Source organism: Panthera uncia, chromosome B4 (genome assembly GCF_023721935.1).
Source record: "Panthera uncia isolate 11264 chromosome B4, Puncia_PCG_1.0, whole genome shotgun sequence".
NCBI classification, from domain to species: domain Eukaryota; kingdom Metazoa; phylum Chordata; class Mammalia; order Carnivora; family Felidae; genus Panthera; species Panthera uncia.
In genome coordinates this window covers 127,004,803-127,018,349 of record NC_064809.1, presented here as the reverse complement: position 1 = coordinate 127,018,349, position 13,547 = coordinate 127,004,803, and the positions used below count along the sequence as shown (strand labels likewise).

Here is a 13,547-nt window from a genome sequence, read left to right as displayed (position 1 = left end):
GGGGGGGGGGGGCTCTGCGCAGGGGGAGAAACGGTGCCGCTTCCTGACGCGTCCTCCAGAGTCGAGCTGGGGGAGCCACCCACCTTCCCTTCCTGGGGGTGCTGATCGGTCAGTCCGGCGACGTAAGTTCAACACCCGGCGGGAAGGTCGCTCCCGAGTGACACAGGGGCCAGGCTGCGGCTGGCGTGGCCGGAACGCCCTCTGTTCCTGGCACGCTGGGCGTGTAGGCACAGCTCTGCCACCGGCCCCCCTGCCTGGCGGAGCAGGTTCGACGACCCGAGCCACTGCCTGGCCTTCACCTCATCCCCGGGTTCCTTTCCAGGGCGAGTTGGAGCGACAGCTGCTGCAGGCCAACCCCATCCTGGAGGCCTTCGGGAACGCCAAGACTGTGAAGAACGACAACTCCTCCCGATTTGTGAGTAGTGGCCGGCCATGCCCAGCTCGCGGGGCTCAGGCTCCCACCCACGGCTTTGGCACACGTTGCCCTCCAGCTGCCGCTCTCACCTCAGAAAGTGAGGCAGCTTCGGACCTGGTTGCCTCCCGGCCTGTGGCGGGGAGTAGGCTGGGGTGAGCTCCAGCTGGTGGGGACCTGCACACGTGGCTGCTTCAGCCCAGGTGGCAGAGAACTGGGGGGAAAGGAGGGACAGTGGGGAGTTACCTGCCGGTCCCGCTCCTTGTCCTGCTGTAGCCAACAGCCAGATGGAGGACCGAGGAGCACTCCTGCGCCTCAGCGGATGAACTTGGGCATCTCTGGATCTTGTCCTGGCCCAGGCTTTAAGCAGCACAGCGCTGAGTCCTGAGTACCCATGCAGTGCACTGCACGGGCCCCTGGCCTCCGACATGGGCACGGTCTCTTGATTTTCCCTCTTCGGGCTATACCGCAGGAGCTAGAAACTGGAGGACCGGGCTTCTGATTCTCTTTATCTGTCTCTCCTTAGGGCAAATTCATTCGCATTAACTTTGATGTCAATGGCTACATCGTGGGAGCCAACATTGAGACTTGTATCCTTGGTCTGGAAACGAGACCTTGTCTGGAGGGACGGGACCTTGATGGAGAGGAGTCCTGGGCCTGGAGTCCCGCGTCTAGAGGGGAGGGACAAGACTTTGATGGAGAGGAAGCTGCCTCCTGATTCCAGCAGCTTCCTCCTTACGGGCCTGTTAGGACACCTTACCTGTGGCTTCAGGAAGAGTACCCGGAGAAACTCATGGAACACCCAACCCCGAGCTCAGGTTTTTCTTTACTGGCAGGACAGAGTTCTGCTTCGAAAGGGATGGGACGACAGAAGACCCTCCAGTATGGTTCCCAGAGGGGCAGGGTTCGAGTGGATGCTCCTTCATTTCTCCCTGGCACAGGCATCGTAGCCTTGCTGGTGGGAACATTCTGTGCTCCAGCCCCTTGTGAGAGGGGGCTCTTTACCCAGACAGGGCTCCCAAGTGCAAGAGCTGCTTTTGGACAGGCTGTGCCCCCGGAAGGAGCCGATTTGGTTTGCTTTTGTTCGATTTTGCCATTTTCTGCCTGGCAAAGTTCAGTCACTTTTGATGGGGGCGGGGCGGGTGGGAGTGGCCTTCCGTCCTGCTTGCCTGCGCAGTTCCTTAGTGTTTGCCAAGATCTTTTGGAGAAATCTCGTGCTATCCGCCAAGCCAAGGAGGAACGGACCTTCCACATCTTCTACTACCTCCTGTCTGGGGCCGGAGAGCACCTGAAGAGTGAGTAGTGGGCCGGCAGCCTGGCGCGCGGGCTGCGGGCCCTGGTCGGGCCACATGTTCCGCTTGGGAAACAAAAACGCCAGCCTTCCGAGGCCTCGGCCTTCTGATTTGAGCACGCCAGAGAAAAGTCAGGGCGGTCGAGCCTGCCTCTGTGAATCACGGGGCCCTGATGCTCTTGGGGGCTACGTGAATGTCAGTCTCACGCCGGGGAGAGGGCATTCCTGGCTGCTCTGTAGTTCTGGGGGGTACCTCGGGGCTTAGGGGTGCCTCCCATTCTCCCAAACCTCTGAGGCCCCAGTGCTGACTTGAACCCTGGTTACAGCCCCTCACTGACCCTCCTTACAGCTGATCTCCTGTTGGAGCCATACAATAAATACCGCTTCCTGTCCAACGGGCACGTCACCATCCCGGGGCAGCAGGACAAGGACATGTTCCAGGAGACCATGGAGGCCATGAGGATTATGGGCATCCCAGAAGAGGAACAAATGGGTACAAGGCTGGCCCTCCTGTGGGGGAGGGAGGGGAGGCAGGAGGCTGGTCATCGCGCCCTAGGCGGCACGGGGCAGCTGACGGGCCCGGGGAGCGCTTCCTGTTGGCTCTGGCTCTCAGGGAGTCCTGTGGAGACTAGGAGGAAGGCCTCGAGTGGGCATGAAGCAGTACCTCGTATCTGAGTGTCAGGGTTGTCTGTTCCCAGTGGTACCACGGGCATTTCTGCACAGGAGGACAAAGGACGGGTGCTTACCTGCTCCGGTCCTCGCATTTGCTGAGAGGGGAATATTCCTGCTTCGTCGGAAAGGGGCCAGGATCTTTGCGTTGGTGAAGTGTGGAGCATGCCTGTGTCTTCCTGTTTCCCCAGAAAGAGGGCAAAGAGGCCTTCAGGCTTTGTTTTCGAAAGAGTGGGGGACAGGGAGAACACACCCTGTTCTCTAACGTGAGGGTCGGAGCCACCTTGGCTCAGCTACAGATAATATGCAAACGGTGGGTACAATGTTGTGCGATAAAACTTTACTTATAAAAACAGACAGTGGGCCCTTGGGCCAGAGGCACGTCCTTGGCCCAGAGGTAGAAGTTTTAGGAGTTTTAACAGAGCTTGGATCTAAGCATAGGGCTGCCCAAGCCGAGGTCTGCCCGAGGCCCTGACCGTGAGCCCTGCAGGGGGGCTGTGCCCACCATGTGGCTTGTCCTGTCCACACCCCCCCAGGGAGGGGAGCGGCTGCCTCCACCCAGGGGCTTATTCCAATCCCTGCCTGGTTCTGAGCTGCCTTTGGTTGCACCCCAAGGCTTGCTGAGGGTCATCTCGGGAGTTCTTCAGCTCGGCAACATCGTCTTCAAGAAGGAGCGTAACACCGACCAGGCATCCATGCCTGACAACACAGGTAACACCCGTGGGCGCCTCACCTGGAATGTGGGGCCTGGTGTCTGGGCTTGGATTTGCTCAGGAGAAGAAGTCTGGTAGAAATTCCAGACCGTCCTCCGTTTCTCGTCTCCTGTGTATCTCTGGCTGGCTGTCACTTCGGGTTCTTTGTAAACTGTACGTGAACGTGACCCTAGTGCTTTTTCGGGGAGGCGGCATCAGAATGACTTAGAAAACCCCTTGATCATATGGACCAGGGCTTCCCTCTTTTGTCGTGGAGGCCAAACCAGTTGTCCAGTTAAAACAGCGATGTCGGCGGCCTCTCCGTCTCAGTGCGCGCCTTACCCGTGAACACGTCAGGACCGTGAAATGCCTCGGCCACCGCTGTCCCCCTGAGTCCTGCAAATGGCCCCACTTAAGCGATCAGCCTTAATGCGCCCTTCTGAGGGGCTTCTGAAAAGACTGAACACGTGGGTGTCTGGGCGTAAAAGGCGTTCCCGCGGGATGTGTGCCGTTGTGCCCCTTAGCGGGATCGGGGCCGGCTCCTCGCAGTCCTGTCCCTGGGTGGGACGCACTCTTGCATTGTGTGGCTGAGGTTGTGCGGAGGAACCGGTGCTGGGCCCCCAGGCAGGATGGGAGCCTCCCGGCCGCTCGTGGCTGGTGAGGGTGCAGGTCGCCATGGCTGCTGGGTCTAACAGGGGAGCCGAGGACTCCGTGCCCTGCTGCGGAGGGGCCCCGAGCCGGTCGTCCCGGTGATGATTGTTCAGCCACCACCTCGTGCTCCAGCAGAGGGACCCGTTCTCTTGGGGTTAATTAAAACTTCTCTCCCTTCCCTTCCTTACTCTTCGGAAAATACCAGCCGCCCAAAAAGTGTCCCACCTCCTGGGGATCAACGTGACAGATTTCACCAGAGGAATCCTCACCCCGCGCATCAAGGTGGGACGGGACTACGTCCAGAAGGCACAGACTAAGGAACAGGTACGCCCTCTGGCCAGGGGGGAGAAGGAGGTGGGGGGCCTTGGGGGGGGGGGGGTTCATCCAGGAGGCTCAGACTAAGGAAGAAGTACGCCCCCTTGCTGGGGCGGGGGTCTTGGGGGGGGTGGATGGGGGGGGGCGCTTCCTTAGCAGGGTCGTTGCGGTGGCCTCTCTGGGGCCTGCTCTGGGCCACTGTTGTGCCAGGCGCCTGGCCAGGTGCCTCATTCAGCCCTCACCGCAGCTCAGGGAGCAAGGTGGTGTTTACCCTCTGTGAGAACATGAGAAAACTGGCCTCGGGGTGTCCGTGTGGTGCCAGAGGCCCAGTGACCCGAGGCCCCTCGCTCAGGAAGGACCACCTTTACTAGTTGAGCCTCTTTGCGCCAGGGCGACCTTGAGACCAGTTGGTCGGCGGGTGCGGAGGCAAGTCCCGTCCTGGTAGAGAGTGAAACAGGAACCTGCTGTGTCTCTAGCACAGCTCGCTCAGGTGCAGGACGGCGGCAGCTGCCCTCCAAGCCCGGGCCCAGAAGCTGGCTCTCCACCGCCTGCTGTCTTGTCGTGCGTGATGAGAGACGGCAGCGATGTCCCTCAGCCGCAGCCTCCCCCGGGAGCCCAGCTCCCGCCCCGCCAGGCCCCTCTGTCGGCGCGGGTGGTACCATCTCCCAAAAATGCGCTCAAGTTCACTCTTCCCTAAAGGTGCCGTCTGCTGTAGCCCCACTCTGGTGGCTCTCACCGTCACTGGTACAGAGCCACCCCACCACAGCCAAGAACATTGTTCCGAAAAGACCACAGTTGTCACTAACTGTTCATTTCCCTGATAATTAAAAAAAAAATTTTTTAATGTCTATTTATATTTGGGAGAGAGAGCGCGTGCGCACACGCGAGGGAGAGGCAGGGACGCAGAGACAGACTCAGCACGGAGCAGGCTCCAGGCTGCGAACTGCAAGCTGTCAGCACAGAGCCCGACGCGGGGCTCGAACTCACAGGCTGTGAGATCATGACCTCAGCCGGAGTTGGGCGCGCAACCGACTGAACCACCCAGGCACCCCTCTTCTTCTTTTTTTTAATGTTTATTTATTTTGAGAGAGAGAGCACACTCACAAGCAGGGAAGGGACACGGACAGAGGGGGACAGAGGATCCAAAGCAGGCTCTGGGCTCCGTGCTGACAGCAGAGGGCCTGATGTGGGGCTAGACCCCACGAGCAGGGAGATCGTGACCTGAGCTGATGTCAGACGCTCAAGCGACTGAGCCATGCAGGTGCCCCCATTTCCGTAATAATTAAAGAAACTTTATTTTTCCACGATGAAACTACTGCATGATTACCGCAGATGATGCTGAAAATATAGAAAAGTCTAGAGCAAAGAAGAAACGATCACAGTCCTAGCCAGTGACAGTTATCAGCCAGCTCTTTATTTCCTGCAAGGCTTTTTTCTTTCTAAAACTTAGCTGTCACCCTGTTCAAGCATTTGCACAATAGAATAGGGTACTGAGCCCCGTGTGCCCATTGCTCAGGCAGCGTCGAGTCACTGACTCCCGGCCAGTCTTGGCTGGCTCATCATTAACCTTATTCCCCCATCCCCCCGCCTCGCACATTATTTGAAGGGAACCTCACACGTCCTATCATTTTTTCTGTAGATACCTCAGTATGTCCCCACTTTTTATTTTATTTTTTACTTTAATGTTTTTTATTATTTATTTTCGGGAGAGAGCATAAGCAGGGGAGGGACAGAGGATCCAAAGCGGGCTCTGCACTGACAGCAGAGAGCCCAGGTGGGGCTTGAACGCACGAACCGTGAGATCATGACTTGAGCTGAAGTCGGGCGCTCAACTGACTGAGCCACCCAGGCGCCCCAATCCCCATCTATTTTAGAAAGGTTTTTGCAAATATCTAAGTACTTGATGCTATGCCTCATTGCTGGGTACGTAGGCTGTTTCAACTTTTTGTCATTATAAATAACATTGTAGCGAACATACTTGTGTGTGAAGCTTTTTTTGCATCCTGAGGGCTGTTTCTCTGGGGCAGATCCCTGCAGGTGGGTTTCCTGGAGCAAAGGGTTACCAGGTTTAAAGCCTCCTGTACCTGACACTCTGTCCCCCGGGGTGTGTCCCCTCCCTTCCCCCACCAGGCTGACTTTGCCATTGAGGCCTTGGCCAAGGCCACCTACGAGCGAATGTTCCGCTGGCTGGTGCTACGGATCAACAAGGCTCTGGACAAGACCAAGAGGCAGGGCGCCTCTTTCATCGGGATCCTGGACATCGCTGGCTTCGAGATCTTTGATGTGAGCTCCTCCCTCGTGCCTCCTTGGCCACCTTCTCCCTGGCTGGGCGTCTTCTTTCCTGTGGCCCCAACAGGAGTCTGAGCGGGCCACCTCCTGCCTCACATGGAGGCAGGAGACATCAGTGGGGCGTATTTTAAGTTTAAGTAAGCATGCCCACTCCCAAGCAGCAGGGCTAGAGAGAGCGGGACCGTTTAGCTGCCCTTCTGTTCGTGGGCAGGTGCTTTCTGAGATTTTACTACTCTTCTGGCAACTATTTATTGGGCATTGGGACAAGACACCGTCTCTGCCCATGAAGACTGAAGTCTGGTAGGAAAAAAATGATAATTACAGTAGATCAGACGTTCTTAACCTGGGGTCCGTGGCACATCTCGGAGAGGCCGTGAACTTTGGGAGGGGGGGTGGGGAATCATCTCTTTATTTTTCACTAACGTGTCACTGAGGTGATGCATTTCTTCTTTTTCATCGTGAGTTGAGCAACATATCGAAACCGCAGTTGCCTGAGCAGCGCTTGGGGTCTGTCTCCGGTGGAAATCAGATGTTTGCACATCACAGCAGTTGCTGTGGGGACGTTGTAACATCATTTATGTTCATCCACTTCAAAATGTTGCAAGTTAGGACGCCCACAGCCTGTGCTTGTTATGTATGTCATTAGTATGTCACGGTACTTGGGTAATTGCGTTTCGACAGGACTTCTTTCCTTTGCAAACTGTTTTATTCATTTTCAAACGTTGTTCTGAGAGAGGTTCTGCCAGGCTGCTAGAAAGGTCCACAGGAGCCCCCGCTCTGGGTTTGATGAGGGAAGGCGCCCGCCCATCCGGGCTCCCTGGGGCCAGCGCTGAGGCGCTCAACACCCGTCCCCTCCTTCCCGAGGCGCTGCGGCTCTGCGGCGGGCGGGCAGCCCTCTGACGTGGCCTCCTCCTTGCAGCTCAACTCGTTCGAGCAGCTGTGCATCAACTACACCAACGAGAAGCTGCAGCAGCTCTTCAACCACACGATGTTCATCCTGGAGCAGGAGGAGTACCAGCGCGAGGGCATCGAGTGGAACTTCATCGACTTCGGCCTCGACCTGCAGCCCTGCATCGACCTCATCGAGAAGCCGGTAAGAGCCAGACCTGCCCAGACCTCAGACCCGGCTGGTCCCTCGTCCCCTCACGAGGACACGCCGTGTTGGCCGTGGGGGCTGGGAGGGGGCGTGTCTGGTTCCTCTCCCTGGCTGTGTCACCTGCAAGAATAAGGTCATGGGCTCAGACCTGCGGCCTGGGAGCCTCGCCCAGCTGCCGACCAGGTGGGGATGCGGCTGGTGTTTCAGTCCCAGAAGACCACCCAGTGTTTACCTAAGGGGCGGGCGCGACAAGCCTTTGTCTTAAGGAAACAGGCTTGGTTTTAGGTTGTAACATCCTATCCCCGGATGCTTCTGCGGCAGTGTAGGTTGTGCAGACCCAGGGCGTGGAGTGCTGTTCCTCGTACAGGTGCTGAAGCGCCGTCTGCCCCCTCAGGACTAGCTCAGCACCAGAGCTCCCGCCCCAGAGCGTTGGCTGCTGGCGGGTGGTGGTGACCAGAGAGCCGTCCCCTCTTCCTTCACTTCAGAGTGAAAGCTCTTGCCAGGTGCCCTTGGGGTCTAGGTTGGACAGGGTGTGCTCTTTAATGGAGCCTGAGCTGTTTCTTTGTCTGTATTCCCTCCTGATGGGGTTAAAGTGCTGAATGAACCCACATCTTCCCGGAGTCCTGGGCTACTGAAAATGTGTACACCAGAGTTACCCCGAACTGCTAAGTAGTTGGAAAAGCCTAGGAAGAAGTTGGTGCATTTGAAACTACTGGTCAAGGCGGGGAGCAGGGGTTAAAAGACCCCACGATCCTAACGTGAAGCAATTTACTTTTGTGATGAGTTGGGGGTTTTTTTGTTTTTTTTTGTTTTTTTTTTTTTTTAAATCAGTCGAGTTTTCCAATGAACAAGATCCCATCTGGCTTTGAGTCTTGTCAGCCAGTCTCCATGGTGTTTGAGTCCGCTTTCTGATTTTATCAATTGAGTGTACCTGGGGCTTCCTCGGAGGACTTGACCTAAGTGTTGCATCTCACCACATAGTGGTGCAGACACAGCATGTGGGCCGGTGTCTCAGGGTGACTCCAGGGGCAGAGGCACCTGTGAGGACAGCCTCTGGGCATGCGGTCATGGCACACGTCCATCAGACCTACCGGGGATTTCCAGTGCACTAGGTTGGAGAAACTCCGTGATGGATCATCTGGCTCAGATGTGTCAACCACAGACTAGACCCCAGAAGTTTCTTTTTAAATTAGAACTCTTTTTTGTGTGTGTGTTTATTTTTGAGAGAGAGAGAGAGAGAGAGAGAGAGAAAGAGAGAGAGAGAGAGAGGAAGGGAGGGAGAGGGAGGAGAAGGGGCAGAGATAGAAGGAGACAGAGGATCCCAAGCGGGCTCTGTGCTGACAGCCAACAGTCTGATGCGGGGCTCAAACTCATAAACCGTGAGATGATGACCTGAGCTGAAGTCGGACACTTAACCGGCTGAGCCACCCAGGCACCCCTAACCTAGAACTCTTGAATCGAAATTCGCTAATGCTGCTTTTACCTGGAGTGTGGGGGCGCACGCTGTCTACCTTCTATTGAGATTCTGGGGCTTTGAATACTGACCTTTGCCTTCCCGGGAGGGCAGGGGTAGGGTGCACTCGCCAGGTCAGGCTTCACCTGTGTGATGCTGTGCATTTTCCAGGCTGGTCCCCCTGGCATCCTGGCCCTGCTGGACGAGGAATGCTGGTTCCCCAAAGCCACCGACAAGAGCTTCGTGGAGAAGGTGGTACAGGAGCAGGGCACCCACCCCAAGTTCCAGAAGCCCAAGCAACTGAAGGACAAAGCTGATTTCTGCATCATCCACTACGCAGGCAAGGTGAGGGGAGCACCTGCACGGAAAGGTGCCGGACAGGTGGAGATGCTTCCGTCTAGGCTGAGGAGCTGGGCAGCCCAGGGAGTGGGTCGGGGGGCGGGGGGCACTGCTTGTCTAATGACTCACCCAGCAGCGTGCCTCGACTCTAGAGTTTGAACTAGAACTCTGTCACTCGTTAAGTAGTGTGACTTTGGGCCAGTCAACATCTCTGAGCCTCATCTGGGAAATAGGTAACCGCTGCCGTGCACGGTGACGTGTATTAAATGAGCTTGCGAAGCCCGGTGCTCGGCACAGGTCAGCGCTGTGGGGCAGGGCCACTCCGCCTCTGTGCTCCTGACCCTGTGGGCTGGACCACGTGCGTCGCCCAGGACCGTCATGTGCTTTGTGGGATGTTTAGCAGCACTCGTGGCTTCTGCCCACCAGGGGTCAGCAGCACTGTCCCTAGACGTGACGAAAATGTCTAGGCTTCGCCAAACACGGGGTGGGCACAGTCGTCCTGGTTCAGGGCCACCACTGTAGGTGACGGCTTGGTCATCACCGAGCCTGCTCGGCCACAAAATGGCACAGCTGCCTTCATCCCTAACCGAAGAGGGTACCCTGAGTCCACAGGGGTCTGTGCGTAGAATAAAGCTGGCTGCAGCAAGTTCCGTGTCGCTTGCTTGACGCTCCTAATTAGTGATTGCAGGCAGAGCAGGTGGCGAATCAGGCGAGGAGAGCCACCCCCTCGAGTAGCTCACCCTGAGCCACACCTGGTCCCCGCCTGCTGCCCCTGCCCGTGGCCCCACACTGCCCGGCTGCTCCCACTCGGCCCGCCTGGTCCCTACAGCTGCTGAAGCGCGCAGCTCTTGCCTTTAAAAATACTCATTAAAAAACCCTGTGTCTGTAGTCACCTAAGGTAATGTCCCTGAACCTGCGTTTCCACCTCTCCCTTTGTGAGAAATGCACGTGCAGCGACGCTCGCCGCGCTCTTGTTGCAGCATTATTTATTTAAAAAAAAAAATTTTTTTTTAACGTTTATTTATTTTTGAGACAGAGAGAGACAGAGCATGAACGGGGGAGGGTCAGAGAGAGGGAGACACAGAATCTGAAACAGACTCCAGGCTCTGAGCTGTCAGCACAGAGCCCGACGCGGGGCTTGAACTCACGGACCGCGAGATCATGACCTGAGCTGAAGTCGGCCGCTTAACTGACTGAGCCACCCAGGCGCCCCATTGCAGCATTATTTATAACGCAAAATAGCGGGCTTCCCCGAAAGCCCGCTAGGGCGAGCCTGAGCGACGAAAGTGTCCACGTGTGTCCACGCTTGGGCTGTGGCACCGCAGCTAACGGGACAAGCCTGCCGGCTGTGCCCAGGTGGCCACAACGCCGTCCCTGCGGCTTTTGTCATCTCCCAGGAGGTGACTGTGCTCCTAGGGAACAAGAAGCCAGGGTCACACACCTCTTCGCCCGTGCGCGTGTGGGAGAACCTCCAGAAGGGGCCATGCAGGAGCAGTGGCCCGAGAGCAGGGGTCACCTCTGCGCGGTGCCGTGCGTTGGGAAGCGGGAGGCCAAGGTGGCTCGCACGCCGTCTGTACTGTTCGGGGAGCTTCACAGTGAAAGTACAGCGGATTGCCCATTCACGTATTTTGGAAAAGGCAACAATCGTGCAAGCTCAGAGAAAACTCGGGCGTCCTGGAAAAAACAAAATAAGTAAATAGATAGGTAGATCGCAAAAGTCCTTGTTCTGTTGCCAAAAAGAAACACTGGAACACTTTGGTCATGTCCTGCTAGGGTTGTTTTCTTTATGTTTGTATTAGAAAAAAAAAATAATAATAATACAGACTGTTCTGTTACCTTGGCTGCAACATAGATCTCTTAGTCCCCCGTTGCTGGATGTCCGTGTGTGCAGCTTTTCGCCCTCCCGTGTCACACCGCCCTTGCCACGCCTCAGTTTCTTTCTTGGGCAAGGAAATACCAGCTCAGGGGGTGTTGGCGTTGTTAGGCTTCTCCCCAGCCCCCGCGGGGCCGGCTGGTTTTCGGGGCCCGCAGTGAGAGCTGGCGTCCCCAGAGCAGCCTGTGACCCGCGCAGGTGGATTACAAAGCCGACGAGTGGCTGATGAAGAACATGGACCCCCTGAACGACAACATCGCCACGCTTCTGCACCAGTCCTCCGACAAGTTCGTCTCGGAGCTGTGGAAGGACGGTACGCCCTTTGCACCCCCTCTCCCTTCCCGCCTCCCCTGCGGTCCCAGGACACGGGGCGGGGGTCCGCCTGACGCAGGCCGGGTGGCCTCCACCCGTGGGAATGACAAGGTGGCCCAAAGCCTCGCCACACAGGTTCCCGCCCCCCCGCACTTTACTGCGTTTCCGCCTCTCCTTGGCAGGCCGGTGGCTCTGGAGTTGTTTTCTTTCCTTGTTTCCGTCCGTTCCTCCTTTCCTCCTGCCTGGTTTTGCTTTAACCTCTCTGTTGCAGAGATGCAGAACACTCAGAGAGCCTATTTCTATCAACGCTTTCCCATTCTCCACCTAGAACCAGGTGACTGGCCACCCGGAGGGGTGACCCTTGTGTGTGCCGCATCCGGGGCTGTGTGAGACACGCTTCTGCTCAGATTTTCTTACCCCCCCGCCCTCCCCCGTTGGCTCTTCCTGCCTGACTGTCCTCTTCCCCAGTCCGGCCCCCGGCTCGCGGGCAGGCTGTCGATGTTGATCTATATGGATCTTGAAAGCGGAAAACAGCAAGTGTGAAAATTCATATGCTCCTCAGAAATGCACGTGCAGAGATGCTCGTGAGACGCTGCTTGAATGGCTGTGCTATCTCAGCATGAGACTTAGATGTTGTGCGCCCCCTGCCCCGCATACGTGCACCTGAAGGCTAAAATTGCATCTGTGCCTTCGTGCAGCGCTCTCAACCAGGGCCTGCCCCTTCTGGGCCGGGCCTCCAGGGGGCAGGACGCGCTCACATGAAACGGCCGGTTATTATGGGGCATATCCGACCTTCTTCCGGGCAACCTGAGTGGCCACAAGCCACCCGCTCTCGGGAAACCCTCTGTAGCCGGTAAAACGGGCCCCGGGTTCCTAAGGTCAGAAATGCCTCCCATTTTAATTGACTGGATCATCGAGTCTGTCCTCGCTGCCCGCTTTGGTCTTGAGCACCTGTTCTTTCTGCCGTCTTCAAATAAATACTAGAGGTCTGGCCGCAAAGGAATAGGAAGCAGACTTTGGCACAGAAGCCTTAGCTTTTACATCCAGTAGCAGAAGCCCTCAATGTTCATATTGGCTCTTGGCTTAAAACTGACCTCAAATCACTGGCCACTTTGGTGAGGTTTGCTGGTTACTTTGGTCTCACCTGGGAGGAAGCAGTTCCTTCATTGCTCCGGGCGTGTGCCCTGGCGGCAAGGGCTGCTTCCTTAGAGGGCGTCTTAGACGATGAAGACCCGTGAGCTGGGAGACCTGGCAAGATGCAAGGGCGGGAGGGGGTCTTCAGACTTCAGAATATGCGTTGTCAGCACTAGTTCCTGAGACCTCTCTGCTCCTGACGCCATATGCTGTCCCGGGTCCCTGGTTTAGGGAGCTCTGCACGGGAGGCTCCCGGACAGAGAGGGAATCATCCAGAGTCCTATAGACAATGGCAGGTAGCTTTACAGCAAAGGTCAGTGGGAATTCAGAATACTGATTGTTTTTTGGGTTTTTTTTGTCTGTTTGGTTGGGTTTAAAAAAAACTTTTTTGTAAGTTTATTTATGTATTTTGAGAGGAAGAGAGAACGTTAGTGGGGTAAGGGCAGAGAGAGAAGGAGAGAGAATTCTAAGCAGGCTCAGCACTGTTAGTGCAAGAGCCCGGTGCGGGGCTCTAGCTCACGAATCGTGAGGTCATGACCCGAAACCAAGAGTCAGATGCTTCATCGACTGAGCCACCCAGGTGCCCCCGTTTGTTTGTATTTTTAACGGGACCATGGGACTAGAGGATTCTGCAGGTCAGGTTTTAACACCTCCTTAGAACCAGCCTAGCAGCATAGCCTGGAAGCTTTATCGCATCTCTCTGGGAATAGAAGCTTCCACAGTGGGCCGAAGATGGTTAATGTGAATGTGGGGTTGGCCAGTAGACCGTCCCCCTTAATGGCTTAGCCGGCTCTCTCAACCCTTTCCTGCTTCCTGTTCACAACATCAAGTTTGCTGAACGTTTGAGGTTGATCTCAGCTCTCTGTGTAGATTCTAAGTAGAAGTGGTCCCACTGTTCCGGAGTCCCCCCTCCTTCTGTCCAGGTGTCTGTCCGTCTCTTTCCTGTCCCTCCATCCACCACCACCACCGCCCCCCCCCCCCCCCCCCCCCCCCCCCCCCCCCCCCCCCCCCGCTAGGACCA

The 13,547-nt window shown here is 56.5% G+C and overlaps 1 protein-coding gene and 1 long non-coding RNA gene across 2 annotated transcripts in view; one reads left to right on the top strand and one right to left on the bottom strand.

Annotated features, from left to right (window-relative positions):
- LOC125919545 (uncharacterized) overlaps positions 1–1,615 on the bottom strand; it is a 2,534-nt gene extending 919 nt beyond the window's left edge. The window contains exons 1-2 of the long non-coding RNA XR_007456825.1: positions 1,173–1,615; positions 84–1,083 (exon numbers count right to left, since the gene is read on the bottom strand). This is a non-coding gene — a long non-coding RNA (uncharacterized LOC125919545). The remainder of the gene's footprint in view (positions 1–83; positions 1,084–1,172) is intronic.
- MYH9 (myosin heavy chain 9) overlaps positions 1–13,547 on the top strand; it is a 92,518-nt gene that overhangs the window by 54,904 nt on the left and 24,067 nt on the right. The window contains exons 6-15 of the mRNA XM_049626262.1: positions 323–415; positions 939–1,002; positions 1,609–1,707; positions 2,053–2,196; positions 2,988–3,083; positions 3,921–4,039; positions 6,161–6,313; positions 7,239–7,412; positions 9,040–9,213; positions 11,279–11,393. Of these exons, the coding sequence (XP_049482219.1) occupies positions 323–415; positions 939–1,002; positions 1,609–1,707; positions 2,053–2,196; positions 2,988–3,083; positions 3,921–4,039; positions 6,161–6,313; positions 7,239–7,412; positions 9,040–9,213; positions 11,279–11,393 (1,231 nt within the window). The remainder of the gene's footprint in view (positions 1–322; positions 416–938; positions 1,003–1,608; positions 1,708–2,052; positions 2,197–2,987; positions 3,084–3,920; positions 4,040–6,160; positions 6,314–7,238; positions 7,413–9,039; positions 9,214–11,278; positions 11,394–13,547) is intronic.